Here is a 26953-nt window from a genome sequence, read left to right as displayed (position 1 = left end):
CGGAGGGGCGGGGCCCGCCGCGGCGTGCTGACGTCAGGGAGGGCTGCGACGCCGCCGGGTCCGCCGGGGTGCTGACGGCGGTGGCCGCCCTGTGAGCGGAGCCCGGCCTGGGCAAAGGCAGGGCCGTAGGACCTCGCGCCACGTCCGGGCTCCGGGGCGGGGGCTGCGGGGGCGAAGCCCCCTCCCCGGGGAGGCGGGGCCTGGGCAAGCTCCCCGCTTGGGGAGCGGCGGCGGCCAGGAAGGATGCATCAGAAGCTGCTGAAGAGCGCACATTATATCGAGCTGGGCAGCTACCAGTACTGGCCCGTCCTGGTGCCCCGCGGCATCCGCCTCTACACCTACGAGCAGATCCCCGTGTCCCTCAAGGACAACCCGTACATCACCGACGGCTACCGGGCCTACCTGCCCTCCAGGCTGTGTATCAAAAGGTACAGTCTGGCCGCCTCCGCTGGGTGCGCCTGGGGGGCGCGCCGGCGGCCCCTCCTCCTCACCTACAGCCTTTTTGTCTGGTCCGCCTGCTGCTTTCCCCGCGTTTCTCCGTGCCCATCATTTCCTAGCTGTCCCAACCTTTTCATCCCTTTCTGCCACCTCTCCTTTCTCGTTGTCTTTCCTTCTTCCGCCACCGGGCTACTTGATCCATGGACTAATGATAGTAACAATGGTCATAATCACTAACTCCTGTGGGGCTTTGCTCTTTACAAAGGAATTTTTACATCCTTTATTCCATTTGGTGCTTATTGGGCTACATGTTGGAATCGACCCCACTGACAATGACTGAGCCATACTTGCCCCTGTGTATACCAAAGCTTTGTTTATTTTTAAGACAGCCCTATGGAAATTCAGATGTTTGGGGCCAGATAAGTGCCTGTATAATAGGAAACAAGTTCACAATGCCATACATTTAGAAATCCTGGTTTATTCATTCAGCAGATAGTATGGAACCCCTGCTAGGTGCCAGGCACCCTACCAGGTCCTGCAAAGAACAGCAGGTATGGCCCTTGTTCTCATGAAAATAATGAGGTCTAGCCTGGGTGACACACATTAAAGAGCTAGTTATACTATTACATAATAACCATTGTGAAGAAACGCTGTGTGGGAAAAGCACTATAGCAAAGAGAGCCTATAACAGGCACTGCCCTCCACTAGAGCACTATAGAAGTGTCTTCAAAAAAGGAATTCCGTCATCATTTAAACTCTTAAAATTGAGTCCCTTGAAAGCCTGGGTTTAAAAAAACAAAACTGAAAAATTAGTGTTCTAGTTCTTCGACTAGCTTTCTGTTAAAACTCCCTATATGTACTTAATTACAGGACCCCACTTTAAGAGAATTAAGATACCCATGTTGCTTAGCTCCAGGTCACTGTAGTGACAAACCCCACTGCTGGAATGTGAGCCATTGAATTGTTCAAGCAGCAACCACGTGTTTGATTCTTGATCTTGTTTTTGGCGTGGTCTTACCCCAGTTCCTTTGCCCTGCTTGCCTTTAAATTGCCTCTCTGACTCAGGGTCACAAGGTGACATCACTGTCCATCCCTACTTGGCTTCGATGCATGGCCCACAGTACTTCACAATTTGAATCCTGAGTGCCATTTTCCTCCCCATTGACTCCTTTGCATAAGTTATTACACAAGAAATCAGAGCTGGGCCCTGCTGTGGATGTAGAGTTCCATAAGGATAGAGCAGGTAGTCAGTTGCCTTAAATAGTTTTATACCCACCTCTGCATTCTAATATTAGGGTCCAAATTTCATGGATTAAGGAGTGAAATATAGTGCTTTAGATCTTGGGCTGTTGAGTAAAAAAGACTTGGGTGTGCAGATCTGCCACTTAACAGCTGTGGGACCTTGAACAAAAGTTAGCCTCTCCCAGCCTTATTTTCCCCATTTGTAAAAGTGAGGGTAATTACAGTATATGCCTCAGAAAGTAGTAAGGACGAAATGGGATTGTGTATGTAAAATGCTACACAGAGCCTGGTACATAATAAGCACTCAATAAATGGTGACTTGTTATCACCATGGTCATTGAATTTGAAGCCAAATAGATGATGATGATGATGAAGTTGATTGTTGATTTTGAAGCAGAAGAGAGTATAGGTCTAACTTCTCATAGAATAAGAGTAGATCCCCTACAGGGGATATTCTGCTAAGTGCTCTTCCCACCAGCTTGGTCTTTTCCAGGTTCAGCTTTTGCCCTTTGTCTAGAGGGACGAGGACACATTTTGGATATAAGGAGAGGTTTTGTACGTCACAACTGTTCTGCCAATACTCTCTTAGTTGGAAGGAACATGTCAAGATTATGCCTCTCTGCTCAGTTAATCAGGTTATACTGGGTTTCACCAAATGAAAAGTTCTGAGGCAACAGGCAGAATGTGGTATTGGCTGTCAAACAGTCCTGGGGTTAGATGTGTCTCCTCACATCCCTGCATCTCTTCCCCCACTCCCCAGTATAAGTAGTTTTTATACTTGATGCTTATACAGGATAAAGCCTGAAATCCATGATACAGGAGCCACTTTATCCTTGGTGATCGTCTGATTGTGTGAGACCCTGCTATGTTTATGACATGGGAAAATATGAACCATGGTGACTGCTGCAAATTCAGTATTAGAGTTATACGTTAGTGCTTACCAATAAGGATTCTGAATCAGCGAAGGTCAAAGACTTTAGTTTAAACAAAAGATTAGATTTTGCAAGAGGATTTTAACCTTTAGTCATGACATCACCTTTCTTTTGATAATCTGATGAGTCTTATCCACAGCTGGAGAAACATTTCACAAAATTAAGGAAGGAGCTGGAAGAGACTTGCAGCAGCATCTAATCCAGCTCCCTTGTTTTAGAGATGGAGAAATTGAAGCCAGAGACGTTAAGTGACTTGCTCATGATCCCAGAGCTAATTTGTTGCCCAGGGTGGGAGTGAAGGGACAGTGAGCCTCCTGACTCCTGGTCGGCCGGGAACACTCTGCACCGGCCTGCACTGCCAGGACTACTTAAACTCAAACCAGTTAGGGCGTATTGAAAGAGGGCAATTAGTACTGATAGTAAAAGTAACCTCCTGTCGTTCCAAAATAGGAATAAACTCATGCCACCTGGAAACTAGTTTGGTTTCAAAATAACCACAGCAAAGTTGTTGCAGAATGCCTGTCTTAAAGGACATTTCCAGTGGATCCATTTGCATTTATCCTGCTTCTCTCAAGTCCATTTAACTTTGCACTTGCATGTAATGAGTACTAAAAAGGTATTTTAAGTTCGTGCCTAACCTTATACTTAGCGGGTTTTCAGATACCTATTACTGAGTGTCAGAGTATGGCAGCTAGCACCCAGTTTTAATCTGCTCATTCATTTCTGTAGACATTTAGCATCTAATCTGAGCAAGACACTGTGCTTGGAACAGTAGTGTCATAAAGATGAATCATGCCAGCCGTCAGGGAGTTGATAAGCTGGAGGATGAGGTGGAATTTATACATAAATAACTCTAATTGAGGAAGGAGATGGTAAGTATAATAGAGGTGAGCAAGAAAAAACTGTAAGATCCCAGGATTGATGGAGATGGTATATCAAATTTAGAAAGGTAAAGATGGGGTTAAGGGCTTAAAGTAGCACGTATTAGATAATCCCCAAAATTGTCCATAACCTTTTAAATGCTGACAGTGAGCGAACAGATATGAATCTGAGCTGCACTTTTGGTTTTTTCCAGTTTGTTTATTTTATCTAATGAGACGGTAAACATCTGGAGTCATTTGCTGGGTTTCTTTCTCTTCTTCACACTGGGAATATATGACATGACATCTGTGTTACCTTCAGCAAGTGCATCCAGAGAAGACTTTGTAATTTGTTCTATTTGCCTTTTCTGCTTCCAGGTAAGTCATTTCACAAACACTATTATTGGTAAAGAGAACTTTAGTCAGACAAGCTTGGGCAGGTGACCTTACTTCACACCCACAACTTGCTTTAAAGAGCCCCCAAGTAGCATATAGGTTTTAGCTTATTCACTTTCATAATATAAGCATCCAGAGTATGTTTTTATGAGAGTGTATTTGGATGTTATTAGAGTATATTTGAAATCCAGTAAGTTTTAAAGATTGAGAAAATTTCTTTCTTTTCTCTTCCTTTTTTTAGACCTCTCTGCTTTAAGATTAATACAAAGATAGGAATCTCTGTACTGTGTTTGCCGACTGAAGTAGAACTCTGTTGTCTGCTTAAAACTTGTTTGGGAAGATTTCTCATCTTTTATATGTCTATGCCTTTTGTATTTGTTGTTTCCATACTGTCTTAGTTTTAATGTCTTGTTTTGTTGCTATTAATCTTTTCTCTCACTTTAATGTTAATTTCCTTTGGGCCTTTTGCATGTGCCTGATTTCAGATACTTTCAGTTTCTTCTCCTCTGTAGCCTCTTGTATGTATTCCTCAGCACTTTAATTTTTCTTCCGGGATCTGTAACAAAGTGCCTTTAAAACTTATGTTTAATAATTTTTCAAACAGGTAATTCTGAAAAGGAAAACTAACGTGGACCAAAATCCAGTTGATATTTTTTAAATTTAAAAAAAAAAAATGAAGAGAGTACAAAAAAAATCATAAAAATGAAAAGAAAAAGCTATCATGCCTCTCCCTCCAAACGGAGGCCAGCACTCCCTGCAGTTAACCTGCTGCTACTCTGAGAGGGTAATTGATAAGTAAACGGCACAGGTGTTGCTTTCATTGTGTAATAGTCAGTTTCAGGCCTTCATCATTTGACTCAAAACTTTGGACTTACATGATCAAGAAACACACTGGGAACATCTCTCTCCCCCTTTTCTTCTAATTCTAGCTCCTAGAACCATATTTTAAATTTCTTTGAGGGGAAGAATACTCTGTATTTTTGTGTTCTTATTAGAAAATTATTTTTTCTTTAAGTGTTTTTTAAAGTATACTCTTTCTCAGGTTTAATTTTTGTCCTGACCGGAGCCTAAACAGCTCTTTAAAATCTATCCCAATTTTTAAAATGGAAATGAATCAATTTCTCCATACTTAATTTTTAGATGTATCTTATAGACTAAGATGTGCTTAATATAAGAAAAATTGGTTTATACTCTACTGTTATACAGATATTATTTCCTTTGAGGATCCCACATGTTTTCCTCTACCCCAGGCCTGCCCTTTATCCACCCAGCCACAGCTGATGTTATTTCAGGGAACACACATTCATTTTCATAATGGTTTAAGAAAGCAGTGCATTGCAAAACTGAGAAGACGAAATAATTAAAACAATTGCCAGTGAAGAAACACCCAAAGTGGTTAGAGTGACTTGGATTGTTCAGCAGGGCAGTAGGATCCTCTTCTCCTAACTGCTAGTGCACTGATCTTTCTGTTACACACAGTACAGCTTCTAAAGACAAACGAGCACATTTTTCCTACTTACAGATACCATTTTTATTATGTTTATGAAATTATAACTTGTTCACCCAATTTCCCCAAACTCTTAGAGTTAGCAGGCAGGATGGTAAACCATAAATATATGTATTAATATTGATTTACATTTAATTTTTTAAAGATATAACATTTTTACTTCTACCCTTTTTACATGCTCAGTGCTTTCCTACCAACCAGATTTTTTTAATAGAGTACATTCTGAATAGTAGAATGTAATTTTAGGGGCTTTGAAGTCTTTCTATCTTAGAGAAGAATAGAATCTGAGAACACCTTTCCCTAGATTCAGTTCATTAACATTCAGTTCAAGAAATATCTTTTTAACACCTCTTATCCATATCCAGGCACTAAGCCAGGCATCGGGAATACAGTGCTGAACAAAACCAGCCTGTCATAAAGATCAGGTCACCCAGATAGGTGAGCAGAAGGGAGAGTGAGGCAGGGTGATGAAGCAGAAAAAAGAGTGCCTAAAGGCCCAGAAGCAAGAGACAGCTTAGCACTTTCTGGACCTGTATGTGCTGGTGTTTGTGGTTAAACCCTAGGAAAATGGAGAAAGGTAAGGCTGGAGAGATAGGCAGGAGCCGGATCCCGAGGCATTTGGTTCTCATGGCAAGGAGCTTAGATGTAGGATGTCATGCTGTAATTACCTGTCCACCTGGATGGAGTGAGATACTCCACAGAAGGAAACTTTCCAGAAAACGGAGACATACTCAATGCCAGATAATTTTTCAGTCAGTTTTTTAAGCAACTCTAACAACACGTCCCTTTTAAAACAGAACATACTGAGTCTGGGTTAACTTTTCTAAAACTCAGATGTTCTCTATGAATACCATATATTTTACTTTCCTCTTGATACTGTAGTTTTTCTCTTTCCACTTTTATTTACCTTTTCACAATGAAATTAGCTTTATTATTGTTATTATTACTATAACATATACTCATGTAGAAATTCAAGCAAACACAAAAGTATTTGGAAGAAAGTAAAAGTCATTTGAAATTCCACTTCCACATTTGACATTTGGGTTCAGCTTCCTCCAGACGTTTGTGTATCACAGCTGCCTCACACCTGCCTGCCTGCCTTTCCTATCTACCTCCTTCTGAGCTGTGGTCATCTCTGTGCTTGCTGTTTTGTGTCACTCAGCATTGTGATAATGAGATCTTTCCCTGTCAGTGAGAATATACACCTTCATGCTCTCTGAATTTACTGTGTTTTATCTCAGGGATAATCAGAGAAAACAAATAACCAAGCTTCTTAGAGTTATGTTTAATTGGGTCAATAAACTCTGACTTGTAATAGCCAAAGCCACAGACTGTTAAGGATTTTAGATAGTGGATGAAGAAATGAGATTGTGGCTAGGAACCTTGTTTCGAATATTGATATTGAGGCTCTGGGGACTTAGGTTTGTTTAATGGTCAGACTGCAGAATAGCGAGATGACCATTTATCTGGCCCATTTCCCCTACCCCCACTGTCCCTGGCTTAGTGTAGGCCCTAGTCATTGCTTCCTAGGGCTATGCCTGTAACCTCTCATCTCAGCCTTTCTGTAAGGGTGCACTTAAAATTTTCAGAAGTATCACACAGAGCCCATAATACTGAGGTTAAAACTCCTTGATGTATAGGATCTGTCATAATCATATCATGAAGAAGGCCACATAGCATTCCTTAATGATGCTGTGCTTCTCAGTATGCTGCTTTTCCTATGGGCCCTCCAGTAAACCTGTGCACACCTTTATTTATGTCCTTGATGAATGCCAGGTCAACTTAAGGTGCAGCTCAGGTGGCAACCCTTCTATGAAATATGTAGCTCTTTTCTGCCCACCACTCCCACCCACAAGTACACACATGCACCCACAGACCTGGTACTCTCCCTCCTCTATTTTCTAACTGTGCTCTGCACCGACTTTTCCTATAGGACTTCCTATATCACCATTTGTTCACTTGTTTCTGAAAAATCTCTTTTAGAGTAGAGGTTTCATCTTTGTATCCCCACTGTAGACACGCAGTAGGTATTTATTGGCTAGAGGGAGTTCAGCTGTAGAAACCTTATCAATCTTCAGAGTAACTGATAGAATTACATTAGCTTTGCTCTCAATCTGATAACGTATAAAGTCAGCATAAGTCATAATTATTTTTCCTTGAACACAGCAAAGCTATGTTTAACTTAGAAGTAACCTCTATACAATGAAGTCTCATACAGACATAAAAGGTCTTAAATTAAGTGAAAAAAACAAATAGCAGAACAGACTGTATGATTCCGTTTGATTAAGAAGTATATATGGTGTTCTCGTGTGTGTGGACTTCTATATCATAGGTGTTTGATATGTTTATTGAAAATATCTGGAAGGACACAAAAAAGAAGTTATCAGTGGCTCCCACTGGAGAATAGATTGACTGGGAGGGGTTTATTTTTTTTTACATCATACAATTCCATATTCTTTGGTTTATTTTTCTTTAAGGACATGTATTCTGTAGTAAGTAGTTTTTGAAAGGAAGCTTATTCATAGATCAAAATAAGCTTCAGTAGATTTCCTTCTACTGCACTGTTCATTAAATTTTTTATGTTATAAAGTAGTTATCATTATAGATTTCTTTCTTTATGATTATTGTCCCCATTTTACCCATGAGGAACTGAGGCTTAGGGAAATGACATACAGTCAGGCACAAAGCTAAGGGCCATGTCCAGGTCTCTTTGGCTGAAAAGCCTGGACTTGCTGCTGAACGTCATGCATGAGTTGCTTTTGTGTTTTTGTTTGTTTGTTTCACTTTGCTAAGATTTGTTTTATTTTCCATAGATCTGTATGCTTTGCTCTGTGGGCTATCATCTTTTTTCCTGCCATCGATCAGAAAAAACCTGTCGAAGATGGATGGCATTAGATTATGCAGGAATTTCTATTGGAATACTGGGCTGCTATGTCTCTGGCGTATTTTATGCATTTTATTGTAATAACGTAAGTAACTTAAAACATTTTACATTCTACCTTTCTTATATAGGTCTTGGGTGTTCTTGCCATGGTTCCCTTGAACTTCTGAATAAGCACATAATTAACTAACTTATAGAAGAAACGAAAGTCTGGTGGAGGCATAAACTCCTTTTTCAAAAGGACCCTGTGATTTCTAACATCTATTATCAGTTCCTATTCCCTTCACTAAGCTGGAAAGGAATGGAAAATAATATATATATGTTGTTATTTTCTGAAACTTAACGTAAACATTAAATTATTAATGTTTCCCCACTAAACCCATATAGCTACATGGTTCCTCAGATGTTCATTATATGTCTTTTATTTTTGTGTCTATAGAGTTGAAGGTAAAGTTAGCACTTGTTAAAATTATGAAGTTAGCTGCTGCTTTCCATTTTCCCTTCTTAACCTTTACTCCTCTCTCAGTGAGAAAAAAACAAAAGGTATATCTGCGAGTGTGTTGACCCATATTCTTATATAAGAAATATGTTTTCCTTTCCTTAGTCTTATATTTGGAGGCAGGTCTAGAGACAGACCAGATGGGTTGTGAGTGTCTTTAACAAACATGTGTCTATTGTGAGTTCTAGATCAACTCTTCTTTCTGACCCTAAAGTTACAAAAGTCAGTTTTTGCCTTGTGCAAAGCAGCATTTGAAACACTGTGATCAAATTATACAGCAACTGATCTAAATATGTTGGCCAACCAAACTACCTCCTCTCCTCATGTCCCAGCCAAGAAGGCAAACTGAATCTTCCTGAGGGCTCAGTACATCTCAAGGCCTCCCATTCAGAAAGTCCCCATTGACCCTACTCTCTTTTCCTCCTGCTCTCCTACCATACGTTTTTTTTTGTTTTCTGTTTATCCTTTTAGTTCCTTCCCTTTCAGAGCCAAGACTGAGCCGCTCTCCCAGGTGCAGTGTGCCTACTAGTCACAGGAGTAGAGCCTGTCGTGCCCGAGCCCTCCCCGTGGAGCAGGTGGTCCAAGCCATATCCCCAGCCTTCACTTTCTAGGAGGATTGGCTGCAGTGCAGGGGTCCTCTGACCGTTGGGAATTCTTAAGTAGGACCTTTGTTGCTACGCAATAATAGAAAACTGTCAACACTGCTGGAGTGTAAAACTAGCAAAAAGAAAAATCATAATTTGGTTTGAATGTAAGAACATTATTAATTGTAGCCACTTATACGTGAGCCATTTGCTTTATAGGCCTGATTACATTGGAACATAAGCTGAAAATTAAATGTACATGCCATTTACCTTGTAAATTGATTTGGTTTTAATAGTAAACTATTCATATCTACTCACCTTTCACAACTTACTCATTTTGCATGAAACTGTATCTTTAAAAATAAAAGGCTTGTGAGTACAGTCATGTAATATTAGAATTGTTTTGCTTATTATGTATTTCTCTGAAACCTGTTTTTTGTTTACCTCTTCCCAAATATATCTGATCATCAAAGAGACTAGTGGGACACTTTTTGTAAATCTCTTTTCAGAAAAACTAGAAGTCCAAGGTAGATTAAAGAGAAAAAAAAAAAGGACTGTTAGAGCTAATACAGTCCATGATCATTTAAAAGGAAAAGTTTTCTTCCCTCTGGTATCTTATCATTTCCAAATATTCAGTTGCTATAGTGGCTCTTTACCTTTTAAGGAACACAGACTGCTTTGAGAATGAGATTGAAAACTATGGACCCTCCATCCCAGATAATGTGCGTTTGGGCACAGACTGACCTGTCATTTTGACGTGTGAATTTCAAGAAGTGTAATGGTCCCAGAGAAGTCCTTGGAGCCCGAGTTAAGAACTCTGTCCTAGGTGATGCTAACTTTTGAGCGTCAAGACCAGCTTTTCAACTGCTCATTTAGATACCTAAATATTCTATAAGTCCTTCAAACTTGATATATTTTTAAATGAACATTCTTTCATGCTTCCCCATTTTCTCCCCCCCAACACACACACACACACACACACCACACACACACACACACTCTGGATCATCTTTGTTCATTTGCTTATTAGTACAAGCCATTTGCATGGCCTTTCATACTAGAAACAGTTGAGCCATCCTCTACTGCCCTCTCACACATCTACCTTGTTCAACAAAAGTCCATGCTCCTATTTTCTCCTTGAATCAATTATTCTATAATAATATCGGCTAGCTGGCTTCCTGTCATCTCTATTTTTCACTGATGTCAGAGCTATTCTAATAAGTCAGTTGGAAAAACAACCATGTCATCTCATTCTTCAAGGACTCTGCTATTCCCTCAGTGCCAGCATGATAAAGTACAAATACTTAGCCTGACAGTACATCTGCCTTTCAGCCTCCCTTTGTAAAACTTCCTTGCTCTGTGTGCTGTTCCTTTTCCTTGAGAGCTCCCTCTTCTCGTGAAAATCTTATGTATTCCTCAAGCCCCAGCTGAGATGTCATTTCCTCTGTGAAGCATTTTTTAGCTAATCCAGGTATCAATTGCTCCCTCTTCTGTAGTTCTACAACATTCTCTTCACAGCTCAGTTACAGTACTTATCATTAGATTATAATCATTGGTTTATATGTCCGCCCCTCTCATAGCCTATGAGCTCACCCACTGAGAGAGCCCCTGTCATAGTCGTCTTTGTTTCCACAAGACTTATATTGCCTCGGCCTATAATAGGTACTCAGGAGATGCTTTTGTGTGAATAAATGTGTTCTTCACCAGCTCACTTTGGGATCTGGTTTATCATCCTAAGAAACCTAGCAGTCGTACGCAACATGCGTTGTTTTAAGGAAGGAAGGCAATCATGTTTGGAAATGAAAATACCAAATGAATAGAATTTGGAATGTATAATGTAGAAGCCAAAACTGAAAATTACTCTTTTCCTTCCCTTATTGTTAATAACAATTAAAATGTGATTTCCTTTCATTCTAGTACTGGCGTCAAGTGTACTTGATCACAGTGCTTGCTATGATCCTGGCAGTGTTCTTTGCTCAGATTCATCCCAATTACCTCACACAGCAGTGGCAGAGGCTCCGTTCTATCATCTTTTGTTCTGTTTCGGGATACGGAGTGATCCCTACTCTTCACTGGGTTTGGCTCAATGGAGGAATCGGTGCTCCTATTGTACAGGTAGGTTGGGTGTGGTCAGTATTTTTCCCATTTTTTTTTTTGTCCTTTCAGTTTTATTCCTTTCAGTAAAGTAATGTAATCAGGCCAAGAAGGTGGATCTTTGTCATTTGAGGGCACATTTCTAATTGCATAATGATGCAATAATTTTTCACATCTATATAAATAAATAAACATACCTTGTAGTGATAGAAGTCTAACTATTTTCTTCTGAGATGTATTTCTATGAGATGATGCATTCTTAATTCTCTTTCTGTTACCCATAGGTTGTAAATACCCAAGTCCTTACTGTAGAGGAGGACTCCCAGGTTTCCAGCTTTGTCATCTGAGGCAGGGATAATGCCAGTAGGAGCAGTTGATTTGTTTGTTTGTTTGTGGAGGAAAAGGAGTTGGGAAGGATTTCTTCTTGGACCTGAGTTTGAGCTTCCCGTGGGATGTAGAGGTGGAGATAGGGTCAGGATTTAGCTTGGAGTTCGAGACTGGTGATGGAGATTTGACAGTCATTACTGTCTTGGTAGCTAGAGCCATGGGAGCATATTCCACCCAGCAAGGAAAATATATTGAAAAATAAAAGACAGTTATTATGGGGGGAACAGTTGGAGTACATTAGGAAGAACCTCAGTGAGAATTCCTCAGCATGCTTGAGAAGGGAATTAGAAGTAAGACTTAAGTTCTTAGAGATTTATATAAAAATACCTTAAGTGTGTGCTAGAGAGTACACTTGAGAATTTTTAACATAACTAATTATGCCAAGAAATCTAGAAGAAATCGCATACACTTGTTGCAATGGGACCTTTGGAATATAGGGATTTAAATGCAGGTTTTATTCAAAGGAATTATATATTTTTTTTTACAAGAGAGGGACTAAAAGTAGGCGTACGTACTATTGGCAACAGCATGGTGGAAAGCATCTGCATATAAAACTAAAAAGAAAGGAAGTCTGTGGTGTAGTGAATTGAGTGATATGATCTGGCTATCTTGCCAGCTTGAGGATGACGGTGATGCTTTCTTTATAAGATTAGGAAATTGGGAGAAAGGTGAGATAGTAGTGAGGACTAACTTCAGTGATTCCAATATCTGTGAAAACATTGTTTTTCTGACAGTTTCAATGCCCAGAAAATAGAATGGGGAAGTGCCACTCTAGATTTAATCCTAACCACAAATGAATAACTAAGTACTGACATAGAAGTGAGTGAAATTTTGGGATGAGGGAAACACATCCTTTTATGCTTATCATGACAAAGAAAGAGAACCAGACCCATTAAGCCAGTAGATTTTGAAGAAATTCAGAAAAGGGGAAAAAAAAAAAGGGAACAATCCTGTGTTCAGCAAAAAAAGATGGAAAGAGAGGCACATAACCAAAGATGAAAAGTTCCAAAGAGCTAATTGTGGGAGGCAGGGTGAAGCTGTGTTCTAGAATGTTTGCAGAATCTGAGGTTGATTAGTCTGAGGGTATAGGATTTAGGGGAGGGGGCCCATGATGATTCTCAAATATCTGTTAGAGGGAAGAGAAATAATCTGTCTTTCTTTCTTAAATGGCTTCTTGGTAAATTAGGTTTATAACCAGAAGTAGGAACAGCATGTATAAATTAGAGCTGGCTGATTTTCTTAGAGCAAGGAAACGCTTTCCAAGAGAGCTGTGAGATGGACAGCTTTGTAGAGTAGTATTCAAGAGAGCCATTTATCTGGGGTGTGGAACAGATTTCATTGTTGGGCCAAGCCTCTTGGCTCCTTTCCAGCCACAAATCCCTGTTCAGTCTCTCCGTATTCAGCTGGCAACTCCATTCCCATACGTATTCCACCCTATGTTATAGATGGAAGTTGGATGCCCTTAGGACCTAAACTATGTTGAAGCTTTAGCTGCCCTGGTGCCCTGACCTTTAGGGTTGTCTCTGTGTTCCGGTCCTCTGGACTGCTTCCTGAAGTATTGAGAGCAAGCTTTCTCTCATTGGAGACTGTCTGCAAAAGCAATTCAGATTTAACACACTTAAATCCCACCTATGAATTCTACTCCTGTGTGTTGTCTAATTCTATGAATTAAATTTATAAGAAATGGAGAATTCAATCACAGTAGGCAAGATCTGTGGAAAAATATGTTTTGCTTTTCAGGACTTTGCACCCCGTGTAATTGTGATGTATGTGATTGCTCTTCTCGCTTTCCTATTCTACATTTCCAAAGTTCCAGAAAGGTATTTTCCAGGTACGTATCACTTGTATAATGGTTTTCTAACTTTACTCGAAATATATAGTAGAGGTATATGTTTCAGAGCATCAAAACTTAGATTTTTTTTTCCCAATATTATTGATTATAGAATGGCTCTTCTCTTCTCAAATGTTATCTAAGGTATTTTCCAGGTACGTATCACTTGTATAATGGTTTTCTAACTTTATTCTAAATATATAGTGGAGGTATATGTTTCAGAGCATCAAAACTTAGATTTTTTCCCCAATATTATTGATTATAGAATGGCTCTTCTCTTCTCAAATGTTATCTAAAACTTGAACTTTCTAATGGCTTTCACAGACTTTGTCTTTCACTGTCACAATATGAGTTGAGTCCAGTAGATAGGGTCACCACCATTTCACAATTACGAACTCCCAGCCACTGCTTTTTTGTGGAGCACTAGTTAGCAGTTACCATTTACTTCTTTGTATACCAGCTTATGCTTAAAAATTAATTTATCAATATATGTGCGAGATCCATAAAACAAACAAGAGGCAAAGGAAAATAACAGGATAATGAAAAGAAGCCAGGTTTAGGATTACTTCATAATGTATCTATCGTAAGTTTCTATAAAAGAAAGCCCATCAGTCTGGCTTTCAGCTTCCTGGCACCCAGTGGTAAGAGGAAATTAATCTAAGTTAAGGGTCTTCATGTCCCCAAGATACACACAATCCAGGAACTTAAGAGAAGGACAGATTTCCCTGCTTCTTCAGTCCAGAGGAAAACGTCTTCTGATAGAAAATAACTAACAGGACACTGGGTAGAGTGAATAATGTTCTCCACAACATGTATTTGCTTGTTTAGGAGCTTCAGCTCTGGAGTCAGACTGCTTGGGTTCAAATCCCCCGTCAGCCACTTTCTAGCTGCATGAGCTAAATAAGTCACATAAGCTTTCTCAGCCCAGTTTTCTCTTCTGAAACATGAAGATAATACATTTCTCTCTTGGGGTCATTGTGTGGATTAGATGAGAAAGTGCACATGAAACGTTTAGCACAGTTCCTCGAGAGTAGTGAGCACTCAGTAAGTCTTAGCAATTGTTATTATGATGCCTCTCAACCCCAGTTTCATAAATGAAATATGTGGCTTAGGAAGGGACAGAATGATGCAAGTCCAGGTGACCTTTGGCTCAAGTCAAGAATAACAAGAGACATAAGGCAGTGGTCTTTCGGTTTGGGGGCTAGAAGTAGGGGAGCAGTGTAAATTCAAATTGCAAATTGTCTTCCCTTCTTCCTGGGTTAAGAACCTCTTCCACAGTGAATCAAAGATAGGACTGTGCCGCTCGTCATGTGTGTTGGGGAAGAAGAAAGGATGAGAAACCCCGAACTAGAGCACGAATAGACTGCAGAACCTCAGGCATTCCTCTCTGCACTTGACTTTTCTCCACTGAGTTTAAAATAAGGACGGACTACAACGAAGAACCTGAATATAAACATTAGGATTTGGGAACATAACTAGGACATGTCCCTGAATTGAAGACCACCCATCTGCCAGGCAGGGTCAGAATTCTCCTCAGAAAAAACAGTTTTGGTAAAATACATTTTTGTATCACTTTATTAATAATTATTTTATTATTAATTTCTTCATCATAGATGTAGAAAATTAACCAATGCAAGTTGTCTGCACTCTGATTATGGACATAGTGTTTTTAGGCCTTAAAATATTCAGATCAAAAGTTCCTACTTGGGGACTTCCCTGGTGGCACGGTGGTTGAGAATCCGCCTGCCAATGCAGGGGACACAGGTTCGAGCCCTGGTTCAGGAAGATCCCACATGCCGCGGAGCAACTAAGCCCGTGCGCCACAACTACAGCTACTGAAGCCTGTGCGCCTAGAGCCTGTGCTCCGCAACAAGAGAAGCCACCGCAATGAGAAGCTGGCGCACCACAGCGAAGAGTAACCCCCGCTCGCCGCAACTAGAGAAAGCCCGCGTGCAGCAACGAAGACCCAATGCAGCCAAAAATAAATTTAAAAATTTACAAAAAAAATTTTTTTAAGTTCCCAGTTGTCTGATATAGGGCACCTATAAAAGGTCAAACGTTATGTAACTTAACTTTTCTCAAGATGAGCTTGACATAAAACATGCCCCATGTAGCTGAATGTGTGCAAGTACAGGTACATTTGAGCAGAGATACAGAGATCATAAAAAATGAAACATTCCTTGTCTGGCCAGTCCTCATTTATTACCTGGCTCTAAAGAGAAACATGTTGTAGTGGTGGTGAGATGGTGGGCAAATACTGTGAAATCAAAAAATTTAAACCTAAGAACTTACTTTCAGCTCAGGTTAATTTTTTTTTTTAGTATATAAACATCACAATGGTATTTAAGGGGTCAGGGATCCCCAAGATGTCCATGGACAGAATTCAGTGAATCTGTAATACTTGTATTACAAACTAATCAGTTTTATTTATAATCCTCAGTGTTTTATGCTTTTAAAAATGAGTCTATCGGGGCTTTCCTGGTGGCGCAGTGGTTGAGAGTCCACCTGCCGATGCAGGGGACGCGGGTTCGTGCCCCGGTCCGGGAAGATCCCACATGCCACGGAGCGGCTAGGCCCGTGAGCCATGGTCGCTGGGCCTGCGCGTCCGGAGCCTGTGCTCCACAGTGGGAGAGGCCACAGCAGTGAGAGGCCCGCGTAGTGGAAAAAAAATGAGTCTATGAGCTTCACTAGGCTGTCAGAGTGTTCCATGGCACCAAAAAGTGGCTAAGAACCTCCACAGAAAAGATCCTGTTGACTTATACTTTAAAATCTACTTACTATACTGATTATTATTCTTGGTAAGAGAAGACAGAGAAGGTTAGAGAATATTTATAGGGTTGGCCAAAAAGTTCGTTCGAGTTTTCCCATAAAATAGTACGAAAAACCCGAACGAACCTTTTGGCCAACCCAGTACATTACATGACCATAGAAGCACCATGAGTAAGAAAAAATTATTTACATTTAAATGTCTATGGCTCTGTATTTTGTTATTTATTTTGTTGTTTTCCAAGATGCTTCCCACATGTTAGTTATTTAATCTCCTTGGAATTTAAACTTGTTTAACCACAAAGAGAAATGGAGTAAATTTCCTAAGTTGTATATGAACTAATCAGCCTTAGTTAATTAACTCATTACTAATTACATTTTGCAAATTGTTCCATTAGTCTGATAGCACAAGATTCAGGTCTGAGCTTTCTCCCTACACACCTGCTTAAAATAAAAAGTGCTTCAAGTAGACTTATACCCAAACACAACCGTGTATCTGCTTCATACCTAATAAACTCCATGATTTGTAGCACTAATATCCTCTGCTTCTCTCATGTAATGTCTTTTCTTCACCAGGTATGTGAGTTGAGACATGGGAGACAAAAGGTCAAATTCCTAAAATTAACCACATCTTGATTTTGAAAAGACATTTGGAATAGTATTTCTAAAATTCACCAGTATACTTAATGAATTTAAAACCTTACAGTCAGACTCAAATATGAATTAACATTTTTTTAGAAAACATTTCAGTCTGAATTAATCTCCAGTCGGTCTCCAGATACTCTGAGACTGCCAAAATCTTGTTGCTGCTCAGTCATATTTCCAGGGCCAGAGATGGAAATATATTTTTATTTTAATATCAAAATAATTACAGTCAATATTCTTTTCTCTCTACCTTCCCTTCCAGGACAACTAAACTACCTCGGATCAAGCCACCAAATATGGCATGTCCTTGCAGTAGTGATGTTATATTGGTGGCATCAGTCAACAGTATATGTCATGCAGTACAGACATAGCAAGCCTTGTCCTGACTATGTTTCACATTTGTGAATTCAGGTATGGCCACCTGGTGTGTTCAGTTATTAAGCAATATATAACGGGGAGTTGTATACCCCACTATTTCTAAGATTCCCATTCGTTTTTCCTTTTCCCTCTGGTTTGATATATCATGAGTAATACTTTATAAAAGTGGAAAAATATACTTGGGGATCTGTAAGAGTAACTGTTTTATGGGCCCTTAAGACTGCTAATTTGCTGCTTGTACAGAAAGTGAAAATTAGTTGGCATTCATAACAAACATCTGAATGACAATGAATGTGAAGCCAGTGTAGAAATAGTACGCCTTTTACTGAACACCAGCTTAACTTCCTTAGGAAGGGCTCACCTCCGTTATAAAATGGAGTCCTCTTGTGTGATTCCTTTAATAGGAGATACGTAGACTAGATGATCAAGTTTAAGTGCCTAATCAAGGCAAGGTTTGCGATAGCCTGTCACAAGCTGATACTGACTTTGAGTCATCACTAGCCTGTCAATGGATGGTTTGTGAGAAACCGGCACTTAAGATAGTGTTTCCTTCAGCTGTAGGTTCTCTTCTCCCTAGGAACATTGGATTTTTTAGTTTGCTAGAACAAAAACTTTAAACACCTTCTCCTTTAAGTTGAGAGAGGCATTGAGAAAGGCAAAAGAACGTGCATCGTCATTTCCCATCAGGTAAAAGTCATGTTAAGAACCGATTACATGACCAGGCAACAAATTCTGTGGTCTAATAACCAAGTTATTAGCCATTTAAGCTTTTCAATTTCAAATATTATTTAATTCCGTATAATAATTGAGCTCTTGGCAGTAGACGGTAGATTTGGGGTTCCAAAATTCCTATAACAGAAGACTTTTCACTTCCCTTGAGTTTGCAGTCTTAAAGTTCCTGGTGATAGGGGTTCCCAGGTACATGGGTGCTACTTTCAAGGGCATAGAATCCAGATGGCCCAGTTCTTGACCCTGAAATGAACCTTAAGCCTTAGAACAGGGTCATGCAGATGCCCCAGTTGATGAGATGATTATTCACCCGTGCTCTGGTCTTTCTCTGTTTATGCATGTGTTAGTATTGCACTGATAACTCACAGTATTGATATACACTATCTAATATGTGGGCCTGAAACTGCATTGTATATACTTAAAAAATAGATCTCGCTGCCCCATCATACAACATAGCACTCTTGTTCTCTGGTCTTTTCATATGCATAAGTTAAATCCCATAAAGCAGTCATTCATAAAAACATGTTGTTTATTGGAATATAAAATATTACCCAAGTTTCTTAATGGCTTGACATGAACTGCTTTAAATACTGGTGTATCTTCAGAACATCGGAATTTCTAAGTATCAGGAGGTGTTGACTGATGGTGAAGCTTATTCCCAAAATGTCATTTATACATCTGATATTTGGAATGTGAAGTTAATGTGCCTCGGTTTATGCATCTGTGAAATTTTGTATTTCTTTTCAGTGTAGTGTTTTTGGAATATGAATTCCCCATTCTAGTATCTCAGCAAGGAGAATTCTCCCCCAGGAGGCTAAGGGCACGCCACATTATACCCCTTATTATGATGGAACGCCACTTTGAAAATGGCCGTTTTACCTCATAGGGCCAGAAATCTGATTCATATGTTAAGTGAAAGAAGATTTTGGTGAAATGATAATAGGATATATTTTCCCTAAAGCATCCCTTATTGGCTTACATGGTATTATTGCTTTTAAACAGATATTTTGTCATTTTGGTCAAACAGGATATACTGCGTAGTTATAATTAATATAAAAAAGAAGGAGAAGTCTAGTTATTTTAGGTCTGGTGCCATTTTTTTATTATAAAATCTTCTCAAAATAAAAACATATTGAACTTTAAATTTCATTTTCTTTTCATTTTTAGAAATAGTCTTATTTTTTGTTGTAGTGTATGAATTATTTAATACTTGCCATCTGAATTAATCGATAAAAAGACCATACTTTAAGACTGTTCTTGAATTTGAAAAGCATACAGGTCTGACTGTAAAGGAGAACTAAATTATACCATGTAAACATTTCATCTTTTTATGAAAATATTAAATATCGTAAGAAAGTTCTTTTTATCTTTACTATAATGTACTTATTAGGGAATGAATGAATGAAGGTGGATTGCTGTCAACTATAAACACTTCTGTATATCAGCATTTATTGACCACCTACTGTGTGCACATCACTACTGGCAAAATTTTTAAGACGTTGTTAACATTAAAGAATATTTAAAAATTGCCTATGAATCTGAGCCTTGTAATAATGTATATTTATTTTTGTTTTGTAGATTTATTAAAATAAGATTAGAAGTACACTATTCAGCTACAGTACTAAAAAAGACTGGTTTTAATTTTACCAGTGTGTAAACTATAAAAGCTCTTTACCTACAGATTTACATTTTAAAATTATTCATGGCTGTTTTAAATTGTCTATAGTGATTTGTAAGGTTGTAGTTAATTCATCTAAGAGAATTATCTTTCTATATAAAACCACTTTCAAATAGCAAGATAGTGCTTGTCTTTCTTGTTACCCTGAGTGCGGTTCATGAGCTGCATGGCAAAATATGTATTTATTATGTAAATAAACTGCGTTTACTAAATATGTTAAGTGCTGCTTGTCATTCTTTATAATATATAACAGCTTCACAATCATATTTTAGAATCAGGAATGAAGCTTCAGGGAATGTGTGTCACATCTTAAAGGCATCCCGCCTGGACAGAGTAACCGATTTGAAGATTGTGATTGACTGGCATAAAGCTGTACAGCTCTCCATTTGGCAGGTACCTACCTAGAGATATCCTTTGCCCTGCATTAAATATCAAGGGGCAAAGCCTGCATTTCTGGATTCCTGCTGAGCTGAGTAGGTCTGTATTCACTTGTAATCATCATTCCGGGTAATTTTACCCCTGCCGAAGTGTGTGCGGTGAAGAATCAGCTCAGCTGTTAGGGGAGGGGCAGAAGCGTCTTTTACATGCATTTTCACAATAACTGTGTTTACACTGAAAAGAGCTACGGATGCTATTGGGTACTAACATCCCCTGAAATTCTCTACCGTAATTCCTTAGTAGGATAGCGGGAGAATGATGCAAAACTGAAACTACCTTTGAGAAAACATTTTTAGAAAGGAGAGGTAGCAACAGTGGGGGTCTCTTATGAACAGGGAAACGGCCATCCTTAAGAGGACAGGAATGATAGCCACCAAGGTCTAGTCATGCTCTGCAAACCCGGGATCAAAAACACTGCAGAACACACGTGTAAATTCAGTACTGCCAACTATCTAAAGCAAAAGTGAACTATCAATCACCTTTTTAAATGTGCAACAAATAAAACTTCAAAAGCTCATGCTTTCAACAGGAGAGTATTAACTGCATCTTTCTTACATACGATGCTGGAGCTGGACTTCCTTAAAAAGGGACGTGCTTACGCAAAATAAACAGCTCTAAAACTGCAGCATATATTCTTCTCGAAAGAAGTTAACTATAACTGAATTTGAACAGTGGCACATCCCACACTGTTCTTTTTAGATAACCTTTATTTTGCTCCTTTGTACCATTTATTAAAAAGAAACAAAGCCCTTATTTTTCCACATAACTTTAGGTAAATGTTACTACTTCCGAAAAAAAAAAAAGTTCATTTCTAACAAACAAATAAGTTGAATCTTTCCACAAGCCACCAATCTAAAACTCCAGTTTGTGGAATAATACGTAAGATAATATTGCAATCTTGATGCCAAACTTAGTCCATCAATCCAATAAACAAGTTTTCTCTTTAACATGCCAAAGCCTCTTTTCTGACATAATCAAGGACTACAGTATTTCATTTAAGAAAACTAAATATTTTTTAACAGTTAAAATGTCACCAGTTTTTAAAGAAAGAGTTTAAAAAATAAATTATATGTAATGCAAAAACTATGCCAACATTCAACATTCAAAAGGTACGTCAAAGTCTTAATGTTTTTGCCATACCTTCATCATTGTAAGTATCAGTAATTGTAATCCCTGAACAAGTTGTGTTATTGTTTTTGTAGTATAAATGCTAGGTCAAAATGTGTTTGCTTACTTAAATCCAAAACTGTGAGCCCCTTAGAAGAGAGATCTAATCTTACGCATTTTTCTATTCCATTAGCTGCTGCATAATAGGTGCTTAGTGTCTGTGGTGTAAATGAAAGGACTGACTAGAAGTTTGCATCCAAAACTTTTAATAAGATGACAAATAATGAAAAACTCTGAAGTCACTGATTATAAAGAATATGCAATCCATTTGGGATTTATTGCATTTAAAGAAAGCAGATTATTAAAACAGTAGGTATGATAAATACAGTAAGAAAATAACTTTAAATTTCAAACAAAACAAAGTGAATGAGGGACAGGATTCAGTCAATAAGAATAAGCAATGTAAAGGCAATATAGTACTAAAATCAGTTAGTTAGTGCTTAATTAGATACAGGAAGAAAAAAAAAAGCAACTGATTCTGTCTCATAACAGTTTTCCAGCTGTACGTGAGGACTGAAGTTAACTTACTTTAGAAAGTATGTTTTCAACAATTAGAAATATAATAAAGATGTAAATCAGGTTTATTAAAAGTTAAAGTTATTTGCTTAGTGGTACATAAAAGGCTTCAGAAAATTCAAGTTTAACAAAAAATGGAAGTGTAATCAAAGAAAGTGCACTTAAAGCTGTTTGCCAGCAATTAAAAAGTAGCTTACTATTACTATTCTGCTTACTATTAGATGACTTTTCAATCACAAAAAGAGCATAGGAATAAAAACAATTCTCTTTTAAAAGTAGTACAATAAATTTTTAAATAAAAATAACCCCAAATGATGGCCGTTTGCATTTTCATCTGTCTACCTTATTCTTTTAGTGGCTTTTGTAAACCCTCACCAGGAGTGAATGTTCCTTTAGTAATGATTGTGGTTGCAATTCCATTTAAAATTTAAAAATTCACATTAACTCCACAGTAGAGAGGTGTAACATGTACAAGCATGTGTGCGTCTATATATTTACCCTAATATATAAACACCACTGTGTATAAGAGTTTTCAAATAAACTATCATTATGTTATTCTCACAGTAGATCTGTCAGCTCAACGTTGGACCTAAAATGATACGTAATTTTGCTAAAAAAAAAAGAAAAAAAAAAAAGGAAGAAAATGTTTACTGCACATTCTATATATATTAAAACAAATGTACCCAAACTCCTCAGAACTAGTGATACTAATACACGTGTACCTTCTAGCAATGCTGATATGAAGTACCACAACCTAAAATAAACCAAGCAGAGAGGCTGGATAGTAGGAAGACTACTCTGCCTGATGAACACCAGAGTAGAGGAGGGGGCTCCACCTTAGTATTTCCCACCAGCAAGATGAGGACAGCAGTCTATCACTGTCAAACAATAAACAGGGTAGGATCAAAAGCTGCTTCTATCTACAATTCCAAATAATGTCATAACTGTGTCCACGTACACACACACGTACACACACACACACACACACACAGGGATGGGGCGCGTCAGTGGAAGAATCACACTTTCCCGATGTATACTTCTGAATAAACATTCTAGTCAGTTAAACCTCTCCTCCTCTGCCTAATATCTATACCAAGCAACTTTTGTGTCTTAGCAGATAACATTCCTCAGTGCCATAAAAACTGATCTTTTTAACGCTAACATTTTGCTGAAGTGATAATATTAAAATAAGCAAATGGTCCACTTTTAAAAAGATGATTCAAAATCAATAAGCATTATTAAAGCTGTTAGGACAGAAATAACTTTGGCCTCAGACTTTTGCTAGCTTCATAATATTTTACTTCCCTTAGTGATGTTCAAGTATTACAGGTTTAGAGTTATGACTACTTTACATGCTAAAGAAGCACAGAAGACAACTGATTAATAGGAACATGATTTCTTTTCAACTTTCCTTCCTTAAGCAAGAATTGGACCATCCCACAACAGAGCCAAGCTTTTACTGAGTGCTGTGTACCAAGTATGTGTTAAGCTCTTTCACACGTCTTGTGAGCTTTATTCTCGTAATTCTCATAAGGGAATTACCTGGGCATCAGCTGTGTGGAGTGACTTACACCCTAACAGTAGTGGGAAAACATGATGGGAAATGGAAAGCAACCCTAATCCTGCACTCCTTGGGAAAATGCCTCTACTTCAACACAAAGGAATCTCCCCATTTCTCTCCCATTGGGTCCCCTATTAAGTCCTAAATGTCTCTTCTGAGCTATAATCTCAAGAGAAAAGTCACTGGGCTGTGCTATAATAAACATAAGAAGGTAAATATTTTAAACAGTGTCAAAGTGTTTCCTTAGGATTTATCCAGCATTATAAGCCAAAGTGTCTATCAGTATCTAAATCATTTAAAATTATTCAGTTTATTGAAAAACAACTGTAAGCAAGGCCTTGGTATCAGACAGACTCTTGGTATTTCATGTTTACATCCCAAGGAAACCATACTAGCTCATCTCTACGCCTTCTAAATTAAGAAACTCATGAGGTCTAGCAGAGACCAAGGCTAAGGACTAAAATAGTCAAAGAAGCATCCTGTGTATACATCAACCAACAGATTTCATTAAAAAACAGATTCTGTTTGATACAAACCTACTGTAGTTCATGAATTTACTATGTGTAATCATCAACTCTTCACTTTTAACAGAAAGTATCACTCGAAGCTACTTTGTAAAGTTTTCAAGCACATCTACTTGAGCATTTGCATTAGCAGTATTAATCAACCTGAGAATCAGAAAAAAAAAAAAAAAAAGGGGCAAACATAATATTTGCCTTTGGCACAAGGACAAGTAACTGGTGCGCTTGGGCTCTAAAAGTACAGCTTTTAAGCAGTAATGAATTGTAAATCAAAAAAAAAAAAAAAAAAAGGTGCAAACATAATATTTGCCTTTGGCACAAGGACAAGTAACTGGTGCGCTTGGGCTCTAAAAGTACAGCTTTTAAGCAGTAATGAATGTCATGCTTGGTCTGCCTCTGCTTCACTCTGATTCACCTACTGCTTCCCCCTTTGTCCACAAAAGTTGTATCTGATTTAAAACATAAAAAAGAGAGAAGCAATAAAAAAATAGATGGTTTAGTTACATATACTTTGCTTCTTCCCAAATTTAGAACTGTGAAAAAACAGGCAAATAGCTCAACCCAACTGGGGCACTATAATTAAGAGATTCTATTAAGATTACTCATAAAATACATTTTAATTGGGCTCAAAGAGAGTTAAAATAGAGCAATCGAGGGGAGTGAGTGCCAGTTGAAAAGAGTTTTCACCCTTTTTTTGTAAATAGCTTTAATGGTTCTCGAAACCTCTAAATGTTAATTTGATAGGGAAGGACAGTTCATTATAACTTAAAATAGTTGGAGACACAGGAAGCACAGATACTCTATTCACATTAATTCATAGACGTGATTTCTATCTTATTAACCAACTTCTATAAAACCTCAAGTTTCTAATTAGGATTTGTGATGTTAAAAAAAAGAAAAGGCAATTTGGTAGCTGGGTTCTTTTCACTAAAGACACAATCAGCTAACTAGCAGAGTGGAGATGCTAGCCCCTGGTCATCTGACACCTCACAGCCACTCTCAGATCTCGTGTTCCGAGTGCAGAGGTATTTGCGGCAGGATGCGCGAGTCCTGCCGGTAAGGCTTTGTGGGTTTCGCTGTTCTGTGCACTTTTAATTATTAAAACTACTCCACCCTCCAGACCTAACTCAGAAATTGCTGCTCGTGACTTGGGGAATAGTTGGCGAAGGTGGTAATTTAATAAAGCACATTATTAAATGCAACATGATTTTACATCGTAAACGTCTCAAAAACTCAGGGTTTTAGCTACATATTTTTCCCTAAAATAAAATGTCTATATGACCCTTGTCCTCACTCCCAGTTTTTCCAATAATCTGCTTTACTAGGGACATGATAAATTTTGAGCAAGAAGCCATTCAAAACCAGAACATAAAGTGTTCCTGAAGTAGAGTGGTTTTTTCTTTGTATCATTTTTTTCTCTACATTTTTCCACCTGTCAGATATCTATCTTTAGTTTTTGTTCAAGGTGTCTACATAGATATTCCATATTAATGGCACTTGTTTTTTTAAATGAAAACAGTTTTAGGCACAATAGTCAGTGACCTCTGGCTCCACTTTGTAGAGAAAGGTGTAAGGACTAAAATCTCTGCACTCTCCAGATAATAACTTCCTCATTCTTTATGAGAAGTGGATTTTTTTTCCCCCAATGTGGAAATTAGAAGAGACCTTAAAAAAAAAAAAATCCACAAATGCAACTTGTGTGTGTACAAACAACCTTAGTTTTAAATGCTGGATTCTGGAATGAGCCTCAGATACACACACAAAAGTGACATTCTGTTATAAAAATAAAGCTGCAGCTTTCCAGTCCCTTTTCAGGGACTACACGACTGGAAAGGGCCCACACGCTTTCCCTGGATTTCTGTGCCTTCACGTCTGCAGCTGAAACCCCAGGTTAGAGCTTGCCGTTTCACTCCCTTTGCTCCTGCGTGGAAGAGACGTGGAGTTGCTACCCTGTGCAGATACTTCCTTTTTCTATTTGGTTTATTTAAAAATCACCTATTCTGATTGACCTGTAAGAATGAATGATATAAAGAGCTATACAAATAAATTTTCTTTCAAATTCATAAAACTATTCATACTTTTTTCTTTGAAACAGGAGTTAATAACAAGAGTCAGAAGTTATCTACTGTTTAGAAGGAAACGGAGCAGCACCGAATGGGTCCAGTTCGACTGGCTGGGCCTGTTGGGACTGATGTGAGGTGACGCTTTGCACCACGAGTTCTGTAAAGGGCACGGCACCAAAATCATCCATTTTCAACGCATCTGCCCCGGGGAACGACCCGTGGAGGGAATTCGGCCTGGGCCGCCCAGGCAGGACAGGGTTGTGGTCGGCACGGATGTCGCTCAGGCCCTGATGCGGGGGGTGCCACGGCAGGTCCGGAGGGTGGAACGGCTTGGCCCCAAAGGGGTCCAACAGACCCTCATCGGCTTGCAGGACGTGCCCTCTGTCCTTCCCGTCGGTCAGGGCAACGCTGATGTTCTCCTTGGAGTCCGAGATGGTCAGAAATTCATTGCTGCTCTGGGAGTCCCGGCGGCCCACCCTCTTGTGCCTGCGGGCCCTCTCTGGGGTGCGGTAGGCGGGCTTGGCCGGCTTTTTGGCACCGGTGGGCGTGCCGTGGTGCCGCTTCCCGTTACTCTTGGCCGCCTCCTGCTTCGTGCGCCTCTGGCGGGAGGACAGTTTCTGCAAGCTGCGCTGCTTGACTTTTTGCTGCTGACTGCCGGTTATCTCCTCAAAGGGCACCAGCCCAAAAACGTCCTCGTTGCTGTCGCTTTTACCTGCTGATGTGGGCAAGGGCTGGAACGGAGTGGAGCCAAATATATCCACACACTGCGGACGAGCGGGGAGCGCAGGCGCGTCGGGCACGGGCACCTTCCTGCTGAAGGGCGCCTTGGTGAAGACATCG

General features: G+C 39.1%; 2 protein-coding genes across 3 annotated transcripts in view; one reads left to right on the top strand and one right to left on the bottom strand.

Moving 5' to 3' along the window:
* Window positions 1-52: 52 nt before the first annotated feature.
* On the top strand, window positions 53-26220 carry PAQR3 (progestin and adipoQ receptor family member 3). 2 transcript variants are annotated; one of them, XM_024754076.1, is made up of 7 exons: window positions 53-428; window positions 3688-3850; window positions 8189-8344; window positions 11257-11454; window positions 13561-13651; window positions 17325-17473; window positions 26146-26220. In XM_024754076.1, the coding sequence occupies exons 1-6, from the start codon at window positions 244-246 to the stop codon at window positions 17465-17467; spliced, it is 936 nt and encodes a 311-aa protein (XP_024609844.1). In that variant the 5' UTR covers window positions 53-243; the 3' UTR covers window positions 17468-17473; window positions 26146-26220. The 2 variants fall into 2 exon arrangements, with proteins under 2 accessions (XP_024609844.1, XP_024609843.1); XM_024754075.1 differs by lacking the exon at window positions 26146-26220 and having other exon boundaries at window positions 17325-19711.
* The window catches only part of BMP2K (BMP2 inducible kinase), a 121283-nt gene continuing 118653 nt past the window's right edge, over window positions 24324-26953 (bottom strand). Inside the window, exon 19 of the mRNA XM_024754097.1 lies at window positions 24324-26953. This exon is cut by the window's right edge and continues 658 nt beyond it. Coding sequence (XP_024609865.1) covers window positions 26173-26953 — 781 coding nt within the window. The 3' untranslated portion in view covers window positions 24324-26172.

Source organism: Neophocaena asiaeorientalis, unplaced genomic scaffold, assembly GCF_003031525.2.
Source record: "Neophocaena asiaeorientalis asiaeorientalis breed wild unplaced genomic scaffold, Neophocaena_asiaeorientalis_V1.1 scaffold148, whole genome shotgun sequence".
In the NCBI taxonomy this organism is placed as follows: Eukaryota; Metazoa; Chordata; class Mammalia; order Artiodactyla; family Phocoenidae; genus Neophocaena; species Neophocaena asiaeorientalis.
This window is presented reverse-complemented; position numbering and strand designations above follow the sequence as displayed.